The 14,712-nt window shown below is 39.5% G+C and overlaps 1 protein-coding gene across 12 annotated transcripts in view; it reads right to left on the bottom strand.

Moving 5' to 3' along the window:
• Trrap (transformation/transcription domain associated protein) overlaps positions 1–14,712 on the bottom strand; it is a 116,749-nt gene that overhangs the window by 80,361 nt on the left and 21,676 nt on the right. For 10 of the 12 annotated variants that reach the window (XM_063234157.1, XM_063234162.1, XM_063234161.1 and 7 more), the window contains exons 12-21: positions 14,093–14,231; positions 11,236–11,314; positions 8,309–8,543; positions 7,117–7,483; positions 6,931–7,028; positions 6,327–6,521; positions 5,582–5,773; positions 3,486–3,651; positions 1,789–2,045; positions 130–330 (exon numbers count right to left, since the gene is read on the bottom strand). In XM_063234157.1, the coding sequence (XP_063090227.1) occupies positions 130–330; positions 1,789–2,045; positions 3,486–3,651; positions 5,582–5,773; positions 6,327–6,521; positions 6,931–7,028; positions 7,117–7,483; positions 8,309–8,543; positions 11,236–11,314; positions 14,093–14,231 (1,929 nt within the window). The remainder of the gene's footprint in view (positions 1–129; positions 331–1,788; positions 2,046–3,485; positions 3,652–5,581; positions 5,774–6,326; positions 6,522–6,930; positions 7,029–7,116; positions 7,484–8,308; positions 8,544–11,235; positions 11,315–14,092; positions 14,232–14,712) is intronic. The other 2 variants (XM_063234159.1, XM_063234164.1) reach the window with 1 other exon arrangement.

Below are 14,712 nucleotides of genomic sequence, written 5' to 3'. Positions count from 1 at the left end.
GTTCTACTCTTAAGTTAAGAACTCCCTCCCCTCCAAAACAAGTCTTATTTACCTACTGTAAAAAGAAATACTTTCTTAAAAAGAAAACACAGCATCTTTGCAAGGCTCCCCAAAGATTTCCCACTTTACCTTCTCCATTGGGAGCTGAAGAGATGCTTTGCAATCGGAGAATTCCACAGTAATGCTGGGGCCTTGAACTTCAGTCACAACATAGTGCAGCTTCTGAGATTCTTTTAACATCTTCCTGTTACTGCCACCAAATTTGCCAAGTACTCGGTAGGCTACATGAGAGATACTATCCGCAGGATTTCGTAAAGTGCGCCATAAAGCCTAAAACCAACAATTTTTTTGAAGTTCTTTCAAATAATAGGTTAACACAGCTCAGGACACAATTCAACATCATAACACATTACATGGTAGAAGTTCTTTCTCCCAGCTCTGTACCCCAAACATTGAGCTAGTGAATGGGGTGAGGAAAAACCAACACCATGCCACTTGTCCAAGGGCATAGGGTGGGCACTTTTACTGTGCCTCAAAAAAATGAGTGACATTGACCTCATCTCTCTGCAGGGTTATCTGCCTCATGGTGTGGGCAAGAGGCACTGAACTTGGGGCTGGGGATTTAGCTCGGTGGCATAAGCGCCTGCCTTGCAAGCAGGCAGTCGTGGGTTCGATCTCCGGTACTGATAAAAAGGAAAAAGACAAAAAAAAAAAAAAAAAAAGGCACTGACCTTGTCCTTTTTTAAGAACCCATACCCACTCTCTGCCTCCTCTCCTCATCTTCTGCTCACACACACTCTACACTTGAGTCAGGACCAAACTTGGCAATCTAGAACCAACACCCCTGTTTTCAAAGTAGGCTCGGGGGCTGGGGATTTAGCTCAGCGGCATAAGTACCTGCCTTGCTAGCAGGCGGTCGTGAGTTCGATCCCTGGTACCGATAAAAATGAAAAAGACAAAAAAAAAAAAAAAAAGTAGGCTCATAGTCAATCCTCTGAGTGACAACAGGAAAAGTGGACCTCAGGACTCTACTCTAACCTTTATGCCATCTTGTTCAGCCTACATGGAACCTGAGATCTAAATCCCAGGACAGGAAGGCAAGGCATCTCCCAATTTTAACTGTAAGTACAAGGGTATAGTCTCCAATCCAGTGTGTCCAAAGATCCCTGGTCCTTTAGAATTACTGAAATTCTATCAGGTAAAGCTAGTATCATGATCCCATCTAGGTTCAAATGCTCTATGCTACAGGGGCAGAGGAATAAACAGCAGACAGTCCAAATCTATGTTACCAAACACATCACAAATAGTAACAGTAGCAATATATGAGAAGTCTAAGATACTTAACATGAGCTTTAGTGAATAAAAAATGTAAAAAATCTTTAAAACAATCTTCTCCATGACATTCTTTTTCACTTAGGATGGGACACGACAGACACCCAAACCTTCACTTCAGAGTCCTTTTATTATGGAATTGAAGGTCTGTGTGGCTAGAGGCTCCTGCTGGGAGCATAACCACTGCCTTTACAACTCATCTGTTTACTGAAAATACAACACTGGTGAAAGCCCTCAGAAAGAGGCAACCTTGCAAAACAAGCACCCATTCAACACTTACAGTAAGCATTTCCATATCTCTTTTATTACATCAGAAGCAAGCATGAAACCACAGCATTCGATTTTTCAGAGAGCCTGTCTCTTCCACAGAGACGCCCAGGGATGGCTGAATCCTCCTACAGACTACACCTGTGGGGCTCTGCACTCCTGCCGGGGCCGAGGTGAAGGCAGACCTACCTGCATGAGCTCTGCACGCACAGGCTGGATATGGTCATAGAGGAAATCAGGCTGTAGGTTGTCCACGCATAACTCCAGGGTCCTCAACCCCTGACTGACCAAAGTCTGAGACCCATTGAGGGCAGACACTAAGGGATCCATTAACATAGGCAGATAGGGCAAAAGGGAGCTTAGCCGCACAGGCACAGTGAGACACAGTTCCACAAAGAGGTCCTTCATGTGCTGCTTGTGCAGGCCACTCTGCAACATGTTCAGACCTGAAAAAAGGGTTTCAGACTGTCAGCAACATCATGTCCCAGACATGTACCAAAGTCAGCAATAAAACATTTACTGAACCTCAAGGCTTTTTGTCCCCCTATAATCTGCTGTTAAATTTGTTCTATAAGCTGCAGTTAACATTCAGAAGCCCTTTTGCAGTGCCTACAGCAAGGTGTATATAATTATTACAAATTATGTTTTTATAATGCAATACCTCAAAAACCATGCAGTTTTATACTACAGTTTCTCAAAAATCGTATTAAGCCAGTTTCTAAAAAAAAAAAAAAAAAAAAAAAAAAAAACTTAATAAGGACTATTAGTAAGTTCAACTTAAAAGACAAAGACTCCATTATGATGTGCTCATGGTCATCTGTGCTCTAAAATGAGTATTTTGTTTATATCTAGTTTTGTTCACTGTAAATGCAGAAAAGTCTCCTTCCTATGAAATCAATCTCTCATCCTTCATGAGCATTATCAAATATTTACTAAGGTTTTTTTCTGAGACCTTCTAAACACCAAAAGAAATGCATTTAACAGTCGACCCAACTCTATGAGAATAACAGTCAGAAGAGTTCTCAGAGAAGCGGAACCAGTTCCGAACCCAGAAGAGAAGGTGGTAGAAAAGTATGATCCCAGTAGAGCGTGGACTTTAACAAACTCAGAGGAGAGAAGCTCAGAGATGACAGAGTATCGTGTGCTTCAGAAAGAAAGCAGAATGAGAACAGAAGTAGGGGAAGAGTAACGAGAGACAGCTAAATATGGACAAAAGGCCTACTTATGGCCTAGCTGAAGCACCACCCGTGGAAGATTAATGACCATTTTTATTCTACATACTCATGTGTATCCTAGTTGCCTCTTGGGGATACTAAGCGATAAATGTCTTCTTTTTAAGGAATTTGCAAAGGAAATATAAGAAAAAAAAGTCAATACCTACCCAAGGGCTCACCTTACAAAGAATTTTAAAAAGCCTTAGGACAGTGTTTCCAATCAGTTCATTCTCCGAAACATTTAATGGACCCAAGATCCCTTTTAACTATGCATCCTGAAAACATTGCTAAACTCAAGAATTCTAGGGCCCTAGTTATACAAATTAGAAGCTAAAAACTATAAACTAACTATAATTTAGCTTTATAGCTTGCCTTTTTCTTCTAGAAACTACATTTTTTCTAGACCTTCTTGCCAAATGCTACAAAACTGCAACCAGGCCATATCCTGGTAACGGAAATTTTCCAAATCCCATTTGACCCTCATTAGGGAGGACACAGATCCTCCCCTAATAGTGCTCCTTTCTAAGCCCCACTTCGAAGGGAGGCTTGCACACGTCCCACCCCACCTACCACAACCATGACCTTCACCAGGTATACAAGTGGTAGCAATTGGGGTAGCAAAACACAGGCACACACATAAATCCAACTAGTAGCCAAAGCCACTCCTCTAACCTTGGAGGAGGTTGGGGAGAAGAGGTAAAAATTCCTGATACAAGAGATCATGGCTACCTCCCCCAATAGAACGGAACAGGGCTCGGAGCAGCAGGAAGTAGTTGTACGGTTCCTTGGCAGTCTGTGCAAGCTCCATGGAGCTGTTCACAATCTTGTGCAGATGAGGCTATGGTGGAAAAAAGACTGATAAGCAGGTAACTGAGAAAAGAGACTGTAATCCAAAATCACTGCAATCCAACAACAATTACATACAATTCTGAGAAAGGACCAAGAATTTCCAACCTTGGACTCAAATCAATTTAAGATGTATATTGATTTCCACGAGTTTCATTATAAATGAAACATTCTGTAGGTTTCCTATGTCATTAAGTACTTAAATGACATTGGACAGATGACACGTGCAATAGAAATCTGAGGGTCTGCCCACTATGCATTTCTTGTATATGTGGTCACCTCTTTGTAAAAGATCTCCAGTTAAACACAGATGAAAGAAGCCTGCTTCCTATAATACTCTATAAACACAAAAGTAACCTAAGAAAACTTAAGTGGCCCTACCAATCAAACAGGAAATACACAAAATATGAGTCTCAAAACAGTGTTTCAGAAGACTAAATTTAAAAATATGTTCCCATCAAAAATTTATCAGCTAAAAGCTTTAATATTTTAAGCCAGATTAACTTATTTTCTATTTCTAGTCTTGGCATGTCACCAGCAAAATTTAACATGAAATTTCTGTGTATTTCAGTGAATTGTGAATGTCACTGTTATAGTTTCAGACTTATTACATATAACACAGTATATTTATAGTATAAACCAACTATTCTTGACAAAAAATGTTATCAATTTTGAGTATTTTTTTAAAACAACACTCCAATACTAGCTTTGTCCTATTAGCTCTTGACTTTCTGGTTGTTGGTCTGTCTACACAGTTGTAATGTTCAAGTAATGATAAAAACTGGAACACTTGATAGTTAATTAGGAGCAAGCAGATCACAATTAAGTATCTTGTATCTCTAAAACAGTATTTTCCTCACATATTTACATGATAGTAACTACTTCCTATAAATTGGGATTAAAAAAAGAAAATAGCTGCTTGTGGTGGCACACACATGCCTATAATTCTAGCATTCTGGAGGGCTAAGGCAGGATGATTGAAAGTTTAAGCCCAATCTGGGTAACTTAGCAATTTAGCAAGACCATGTGTCTAACTAAAATCAAAAGGGTTAGGGACAGAGCTCATTGCAAAGGCCAAGGATCCAATCTCTAGTACCACAAAGAAATTAAACAAACAAGGAAACCATCACCTAAAACCAGACAACTGTACTTCACATCACCTGTTCACGTCTTTAAACTTTAAAACCATGAAAAACATTGCTCTGCACATACAACTGGTAGGAACAGTCAACTTTCTATAGGAATAAAAATGTTTTGTCATAAGCATATAAGGTTTTTGTTCTGCCTTCTGCTTTTACTGGGTGATGTCATTATGAATAGCTTTTCACATTTCCAAAAATAAAATCCAATTATATAGGGTTAGTCAGATATAAAAACAGATGATGAGATAAATCTCTAATATGACCTTAGGAAAGGATGACAACCTCCTAACAATGTTTTATTTAAATGATAATATAAACAAATAGCCAAGACATCCTGTTTATATGCTATATGGAGAGCTGAAGAAACAAAACTTGATCTTGGTGGCAGATTACCGATGGGATAAGAAATATTCCAGTAAACTGCCTTGTTACAGTTTCACAAAGGCATTTTTAAATTCCTGTATTACTCTGCATCACATGAATGATCCAAAAACAGAAGCTCAAGTTTAAAAAAGTATGGTGACAATACTAATGACACACTTATTTATCATGAGTTAGAACTTTTTCACATTAAATCACCAGATAAACAAATTGGACTTGCTCAGAAACATGGACCGTTTCTTACACTTGACCCTTAGCTGCTGCAAATCTTTAATTCAAAGCATACTTTACACATACAATCACTAGTTTCTGTTCAAAACTGAAGATACTAAAGAAAAATAAGGGGGGAAGCAAAAAGACCCTGAATATAAGTGCTACTTAGATCTAAATGAGTGTTACCTTCAGCATTTGCTCATTTTCAGCTGCAAAGAGGGAGACTGAGCCAAAGACCAACTTAAACAGCTTGAGGTACAGGTTGGAGAGCTCTACATTGGAGCCCATTTCTGGCAGGCGATCCAGGAGATATTCCACCAGGATGGTAGCAAACAGAGCAGAGGTAGTAGGATTTGCCAAGAAGGAATTGGCAACAATCTGTCAAAACAAGAAATGCATAGCACAAAAGTAATCCCTTAGGGAAACGTAAGGCAATTTTCAGAGAAGATACGCTTTTCAAAAAAGGAACATCAAACTTGTTAATACGTATGCCAAGAAATTACCCACCAAAAGGAACCAAATGAAACAACTTGCTGAGCCTTCAGCCACCAGTTCACTTCCAGCACTTAATCTGTTTCACTCTCCTCGTCAAACACCAAGAGCTTACATTTAGCATATGTTTAATTTCTATGAAATAAAGGAGCTGATCCAAAATATTTGAATGCTCTGAAAACTTTTTTTCAAACATTCTGGCCTAATATTTCTTGGCTGTACAAGCACTATCCTTAAGTCACATTATTTTTAAAATTTTCAAAACAATGAAATACAGAATGTTCAACACATTAGCCAAAAAATTTAAAGTGAATATTTAAAAAAATGTAAGAGGGGCTGGGATTTAGCTCAGCAATATAAGCACCTGCCTTGCAAGCACACAGTCATGAGTTCTATCCCCAATACCAAAAACAAAAAATGTAAGAAAGAAATTTTATACCTGAAGAGCATAATTTTTTGAGATTCTTTCCACCATATAAGGGACTGTAGTTTGAAAGATTTCCTTAAATGTTAAGGGATTCATCATGGTGAAAACACCAGCAAAATGTTCCAATACCTCCTTCTCTTCCTTCATTCTAACAGTCTGGCAATTTGCTACTCGAATGTATGTTTGTCCATTTCCTGCTATCTGGACCTAGTACAGGAGAGAATAACCCATAAGTATTATAACTGACTTCTGAATACATTCTATTATAAAATTAGATCACACACATACTTTAAAGACACTGCTTGAATTCGATTATAAATGCTCTCTCCTTAAATTTTCCTAACACTGAATTAAAAAAAAAAAAAATTTTGTCTTGAGAACAGAAAAGTAACAGCAAATAAACCTAAGCTTCTACTGCATCCCATTTGCACCACCTCCCCACAAAATACGCATGTGGACTCAAAAGAATTACCACCAAGAATTCAACATGAAGTTGCACAACAAAAAACAAGCCTGAGTGTACAAATATCTTTTAAGACCCATTCCTCCACTGGTACTGCCAATTCTAAGAGCCATTTTCCATATTCAACAGCCTAATTCCAGAGTACTTCCTTACCTGATAAATATCCAAGGCCTGCATTGCATACTTCACAAGTTTTATGTAAATCTGAGTCTCTTTGGGTTGTAACTGTTTGTTGGGAATGAACTGAGCTTCTGGGAAAAAAAGAGACAGCACATAAGTTAAAGTGACTAAAACTCACTCTTACTAAAATCTCAGTTCTTAAATTAAGAGCAGAATTACCACCAGGCGCTTTACAGGATGTTATGCCCCAAGTGATTGTCTTCACACCACAGACCAAGGTTTTTACCAAACTTCGGCAATCTGTGACCTGGAATGTTTGCTTGTCCTCCTTATCCTTTTCTCCTTGCTTCTCAAAAGGAGCCACAGGGGCTGGAGTCACAGGGGTGGCTGGCGTAGGTGGTTGGGGTGGAGGTGGGGCAGGTGCAGGAACAGGAGCTGGGGATGGAGCAGGGCCTGGGGCAGCCGGGGCAGTGGGCACCCCAGGTAGAGCTGCTTCCACTGCTCCAAGCTCGGACTGAGGCTTGCACTTCTTAAAAATGGCAGAGAGCTGGTACCGAGCAATGGTGTGAAACTTGAGAACAAAAACCTAATAGGAAGAAAAGTAGGAAGAAAACAAAGGTCATGAACAGGCCAAATGACCCTTCCAGATGACAGAAGACCTCACAAAAACCACTTGCTAAAGTTATTCTGATTCTCCCTTCACAAAGAGAACAGAGGCTGGTAATTTTCAAGTACTTCCTATGTCAGCTATTAAGGGGGAAATTGTGCCAGGCTTTTTCCCTAAAATTATCTCCCTTTTTGGGGAACAGTCTAGCTCAGAAATGGTCTAACAAGCAGAGACTGCATGTGACTCAGGTCTGCCAGACTCATCCCTCCAGAGCCACACCACTGCCCACTGGCCTTAAGAATCACAAATTACCCCTCTGTTGAGCATTCACTGGGTCACTGCAAAAACATGCATGTCGGACCTACCATGTAGCTGCTGCACCCCTAACACTCTTCCAGAAGTACAGGAAGAACTCACACACAGCTTTATTTCACTCTCACAGCAATCCTATGAGGCAGATGCTATGACTAGCACTGGTAATAAGATTAAGAAATAGATACAGAGGGCCGGGGATTTAGCTCAGTGGCTTAAGCACCTGCCTGGCAAGCGTAAGGTCATGAGTTTGATTCCTGGTGCCCCTTCCCCCCCAAAAAAACAAAAAAAGAAATAGGTAACAGAGAAAAGCAGCCTGCCCAAGCACAGCTGGCTAGTGCAAGAGCAAGCTGGGATTTGAACCCAGGTGGTCTAACTCCTGCACCCAAGCTGGGCAACTGGGTCACCCCATAAACTTGCCAATAAAACACTTCTGAGTTTAACAATAAGAAAAATAAAGAGCACAGGACAGATGCTGTATCTATCCAGTACCTCCAGCATCCGCATCAGGACATCCCTTCCATTGCCACTCTCCTGCTCACTCTTGGAGCGGATGCAGTCCACCAAGTTCAGCAGAAGTTTGCAGGACATGGTCTGGATGCTGCTGGGCAGTGACTCATCATCAATGTTCTTGGCAAACAGCTGGACAGCAAGGGACAGATCGCTGAGGGGCAAGTGCTGGCGAACATGGTGCACGAGATCAGCCAGTGTACTGTAGGCAAGGGGCCTGTGGGCAGAGAAATCCACTGGTGCTTACTCCTTCACAACCACCACATGGATCACTACGTGTCCCAGAAAAGCCACCACTAGGGGAAGTAGGTCTGATATAGCCCCAGCTCCCTAATATCCCTGTTATTCCCTCATGGCTGCATAACTAAAAGGCTAAAGTCTTGAAGCAGTCATCTTTACTTTCCAAGTGAAAAGGTTAACTTCTATGCACATCATGAAGCTCCTAACAGACAGTGGCACATCCTATGGTTAACCTGAAAAGAAAGCATTACCAGCTTAACCATGAACTAAATAGGTTTTATTGCTCAAAAATAAACAGAATTAAAGGAGAGAAGAAAAAAGGGAAAAAGATTATAAAAACAGGTATATGTATAGATAAATATTTATATATATAACTATTCAACTAATCTCAGTTCATCAAAAAGAATGGTTTATGCTTTGATCACTTTTTTTCAAACATTTATATTATGTGACTTTATACTACTTTGAAGATAACAATATGCAATATAAAAATAAATTGTATATATCAATACCTTGCATGACCATTTTCTAAAGATACAGGAATATCTTAGCTCTTCACTTGTTGTACATGTGAACAGCTATCCCATGCTAGACACTAGGTTCTAGGGATACCACAGAATATCAATTAAAGAGAGCTCCTGCCCTCATGGAGCTTATTCTCAGAAGACAAATACCAGTGAAAAATGAATTACCAAAAAAAAAAAAGAAAAATGAATTACATGGGTTGTATGCTGAAAGAGATGTTAAAGAGGGCACAGGGAAAAGGACCAACATGAAAATAATTCTTAACGGAGTGCCAGGAGGCTCCCTTTGTGGTGACACTGAAGCTGAAACCCTACGGACAAAAAAGGAACCATAAGGTCAAAAGCCAAGGCAATTTCCAGATGGAAGAAATAAGACCAAAGCCCTGAGGTAGAAACTGCACAAAGTAGCCAAGGAGCCACAAGGGCCTGCATGGTCACAGCAGGTAAGAAGGGAGAGCAACACAAGAATTTTGGGACAAACAGGCAGTGTTGAATCAAGGAGGAATAGGTGTGGTACGGCCAAGACTTTGGGACTTTAGGACAATGAAAAGTAATTAGAGGGTCTCAAGCAGGAGTAACATAATCTCATGTCTAATTCTAGGTAGGTTCAATTTGTAAAGAACAGATTGGTATTTTAAAACAATGTAAAAAATTAATGAGCAGTCTTTTATCATAGTCAAAAGTATCCTACACATTTTCCTAAGATTCATCCTCCTTCCCTCAAAAGAAAACAAAACAGAGGCTGGGGATTTAGCTCAGCGGCTTAAGCACCTGGCTTGCAAGCCCGTGTGGTCATGAGTTCGATCCCCGGTACATGCACTCTACATTATAAAGATGATAATTTCCTCCTTTACCAATAGTAACAACTCCAGATATGGTGGTGCATGCCTATAATCCAAGCACTGCAAGGCTAAGGTAAGAGGATCACAAGTTTGAGGTTACTCTGGACTACATAGTGAGTTCAAGGATCAACGGAACTACACAGAGAGACTTTAAGAACAAAAAGAAAAAGAAAAAAAAAAACGGTAACAATTACTACTCTAGGGGCTGGGGATTTAGCTCAGCGGCATAAGTGCCTGCTTTGCAAATGTGTGGTCTTGAGTTCGATCCCCGGTACCGATAAAAAAAAGAAAAAGACAAAAAAAAAAAAAAAAAAATTACTACTCTATATTTTGAATCTGTTCTTTTTTTTGGGGGGGGGGGGTACTGGGGATCAAACTCACAACCTTATGCTTGCCAGGCAGGCGCTTATGCCACTGAGCTAAACCCCCAGCCATATTTGTAAAATATAAGAAATTGTGTCTACAGGTTTCAAAACAGCACATGGCACACCCTAAATATGTGTAATTTTTATGTTTCTATGTATGACACTTAAAAATGTAATTTACAACATGTGAAAAACAGCCAAGGAGGGGCCAGGGATTTAGCTCAGTAGATAAGTACCTGTCACATCGTAAAGTTCAATTCTCCATACCAAAAATATTAAAAATTTGAAAAGCCAGGAATATAGCTCAGCAACATAAGCACCTGCCTGGCAAGTGCAAGTTCTGAGTTCGATTCCCGGTACCAAAACAAAAAGTGTAAGAAATGAATACTAGAAGAAATTAAAATACCAGGATTGAAAGATACTCCCTCTCTTTTTGAGGATTTTTCCTTTTTATCGGTACCGGGGATCAAACTCATGACTGCCTGCTTACAAGACAGGTGCTTATGCCGCGGAGCTAAATCCCCAGCCCCCGAAGATTTTTGAAATAGGGTCTCACTACGTAGTTCAGGTTGTCCCTGAACTTGCTATGAAGCCTAGGCTGGCTTTAAGCTCTTAATTCTCTTGCCTCATCTTCCCAAGTGCTAGGATTACAGGCCTACCACACCTAGCTCCTTCTCTTCTTTAACTCTGGTAGACTGTTAAATAGTCTTTCTAATAATAATAAGCATTATACAAATAGAAAAAAATCTGAAATTTCCACCTGCAATTTATAGCACCTATTCTGATTTCTTCCTTTAAGTGAAAGTATATAATATAACCAAAAATTCTTACCATTCTAAATCCAATGAATGAATCAAGGCCCAAGAGCCTTATAACATTTAAGTGCCACTGATCACTACCGCTGGTATTTAACCAGATATCAGGGTCTAATCTCATACCTTAGAGTCTCCCGAGCAGTATATCCTGAGCCGATTAATATGGATTCATCAAATAGCTTGTCCATGCAAGGAATGAACTCTAGAAAAGATACCATTGCATATTACTGACGAGAACAATTACATATTAAATAACTTCCCAGTGCAGCCAGTGTGCAGCCCTACACACAACCCAGACTTGAAAAAAGAAAAGAAGAGGTAGTCTAAAGGTACATGTGCTATCAAGCCAAGGCACTGGCTCTGCTGAGCTGTACAAGTCACTGGTCTCCAAAGGTGCTGTCAAGGTCACCTTCAGTGTCAGAGAATGCATGAAGTAAAACAGATACCCAAAAGGACATTTAGATTCTAGAATAAGACTGACATATAGCCAGTTTTGGTAAGTTAAATGAAGTATACATTTTTCATCACCAAGTAGCTACTGGGGGTCAAAAATATAAAAGAAATGCCTATACTGGAGACAATGCACATCCCCGCCTAACTTCCAAAGCAAGGCAGCACCGGAGATGTGCCACATGAAAGCAGCAGCAAGCAGGCCCTTCTGAGGTCAGAGGAAGCAACATATGGCCAACAGGCAGGAGACACAAGAGGAAATGAAATTTCACACACCAAATGCTGGCAAATTAGCTAAGGGATAAGCACAAATTATATATAAAGGGAGAAGTTTTAAGAAATTAAGTCATACATCCTTTCCATGATCCAAAAGTAGAATCTCTAGAAACATGTTAGATTTTCCCTATTCCCTGGCACTTCAGAACTGTGCAAATGGTATGACACAGCCAGGCATTGTGGTATATGCCTATATCCCAGCATTCAGAAGATGAGGCATAGAAATCACTGCAAATTCAAGGCCTGCCTGGGCTACATAGTGAGTTCAAGACCAGTCTGAACTACACAGTGAGAACCTGTCTTTGGAAAAAAAAAAAAAAAAAAACCCAAAAAAGGATATTTGATATCAGTTCAGAGGTTAAAAACTAAGTCTAAGAGCAAATGTCAGTAGATATGGAAATTTTACCTGAATCACACATTTCTTGAATTTTATGTCATTATAGTTAACATTCAACATGAGTCTTAGAATGCTTCTTTCAATAAACCTCGTGGAGATGAGATGCTGACACCTACTTAAGTCCCAGGAACTATTTTGGGCTTCAAAATAAAATGTTATATATTATCTTTAAAAAAAAAAAAAAAAAGCCAATTCACAGTGGCATAAGCACCTGCCTGGCAAGTGCAAAGTCCTGAGTTCGATGCCCAGTATTAAAAAAAAAAAGTCAATTCACAAAGAGATACCTCTCAAAAGGAGAAAGAATGTAAAAGCTAAATTACACAGGTCTAATGGGATCAAACTTTAGAAGACAGCAGCTTGAGAATCCAGTGATCTTAATGAGCTGGTGACAGACCAACATCAAGCTTCATGGCCTCAAGAGAAGGTTGCCTATCCAGTGATGAAGTTAAGTACCAACTACCTGGTAAGTACTAAGAACTGCACTGTCACAAGTGAAAGCCTCCTGCTAACCAGTTTCTCAACAGCAGAGGCTGAGTCCTCATTACTCTCAAGGCAGGAATACTGGAAAAGTAATCTGAGAATGGCTCTTGAGGCGTAACTCACCCACTTCAGCTAAACAGATCTGTTCCTCTAAAGACCCAAAGGTGGAGCTCGGTAGTAGAGTGCTTATCTAACATGAAGAAGGCCCTGGAGTCAATCCTCAATATTGAAGGGAGGAAAAAAAGTCTCCCTTAAAATCCTTCTATTTTGGTATTATTCACAAGAAAAGGAGATATATTTCAAAGGAAGGGTCACCAGCAAATCAGAATGGCAATAACTCTGGAAGGAAGTAGAGGTCATAGACGCAGGCACTGTTGTCATTTCTCATCCTGGGTGAAGATTAGGCATGTGTGCCTTGTTTTCATTTTGAAATTGCACATTTCGTTTATGCACTTTGCAATATGTGCTAAATTTCAAAAAAGGGGGCCTAGGAATGTTTACTCTGGGTATGTGCTTGTGGTTGAACACAGACCCTTGTGCATATTAAACTATATCCCCAGCCCCTTCTCCAAAAAAAGTGTTTTCTTTTCAGCTACACCTACATGTATTGGTCACTGTAACTTCTATTTCAGTAAATTACTTCTGCTTTTCTGTATTAACTCATGGGTAAGGACTCACACTATGACCTTCCTTTCAAATTTAAAGACTACATAATAATGCCAAATCTCAATTTTATGTGCCCTCTAGTTTACAAGCTAATGGCAAATAAATATTTAATATGAAAAACTACTGGGGAAAATGACTATAACCTCTATAATGCATAACTTCAATCTAACATTTTAGACACGAAAATATATGAAGTATTAAATTATCAACATATATCATTGATCCAAAAAGTACAATTATCAGCTTAGCAAAACCAAGGACCAGCCTAATACATACAAACAGCACCAATCCATCATTCACATGGGATGGAGGATGGAAACATTGGATTTTGCTCACCAATTAAATATTGATAGGTGTGAGGTACGTAAGTTAATAGCTATTTGCAATTTCAAAAACTTGCAGTTATAAGGCAGAAAAGTACCAAAAGCTACTCAGAACATAAATTATACTAAGCAAATTATCACATTAATTATGAGATTTTTTTTTTTAAAGATAAAAGGAGAACCCAGGTGGCAGGCTAAAAGAGGGAAGGAGGAGCAAGCAGGCAATCAAAAGGAGCAGATGGGTAGAGAAGCAGAGCAAAGAAAAATAAACCCAAGATAGTAGTAAAGAAGAGAGACACGGAATCCAGCAACACAACCGTGGAAGGCCACTGAGGCCCTTTCCCAAAGATGGGAGTAATACAAACATTTAAAGACAAAATAGCCATACGGTTTCTGAGCTCGGTGGTAAGGATATGTTTTGCAGCAATCAGAAGCTCCTTCCTGAGGTGTGCAGTCTCTGCTGGACAATTTGAAAGTAACTGTAACATTCCTTTCACCATCTGCTGAGAATACTTAGTCACCAACTCCTGTCAAAAAGATAAAGCTAAAAAGTCACACTGCCAAAAAATATATACAGAAAAACTCAAATTCCATCAGCTTTTTAAAAATTCAGTAAGGGCCAAGGATATAGCTCAGTGGTACAGCGCTTGCCTGGCAAGCACAAGGTCCTGAGTTTGAGTCTCAGCACAAAAAAAAAAAAAAAAAGAAAGAAAGAAAGAAAATTCAAGTAAGACTAAGCTTGACTAAATGACCCTTCTAAAGTTATAGGCTTACTAAGCAGGCAATAGTCAAAACGTTTTAACTGTTGTGTGTGTATGTATTACCACTGCCATAGCAGAAGATATATGGCAACATAAGTAGTCCTTCTCTTGCACAATGGGATTATGAATGTTATCTATACTTTTTGTGTACCTTCCCTAGTGTAAACAGTGATTATGTATTATTTTCTTACCAGAGGAAAAGTAAATGAGGGTAAGGGTTTAAAACGTAAATAGTCTTTAGTCATTC

This window comes from Cavia porcellus, unplaced genomic scaffold (genome assembly GCF_034190915.1).
Source record: "Cavia porcellus strain 051 isolate PalLab524CR breed Dunkin Hartley unplaced genomic scaffold, mCavPor4.1 scaffold_23, whole genome shotgun sequence".
Classification (NCBI taxonomy): Eukaryota; Metazoa; Chordata; class Mammalia; order Rodentia; family Caviidae; genus Cavia; species Cavia porcellus.
This window is presented reverse-complemented; position numbering and strand designations above follow the sequence as displayed.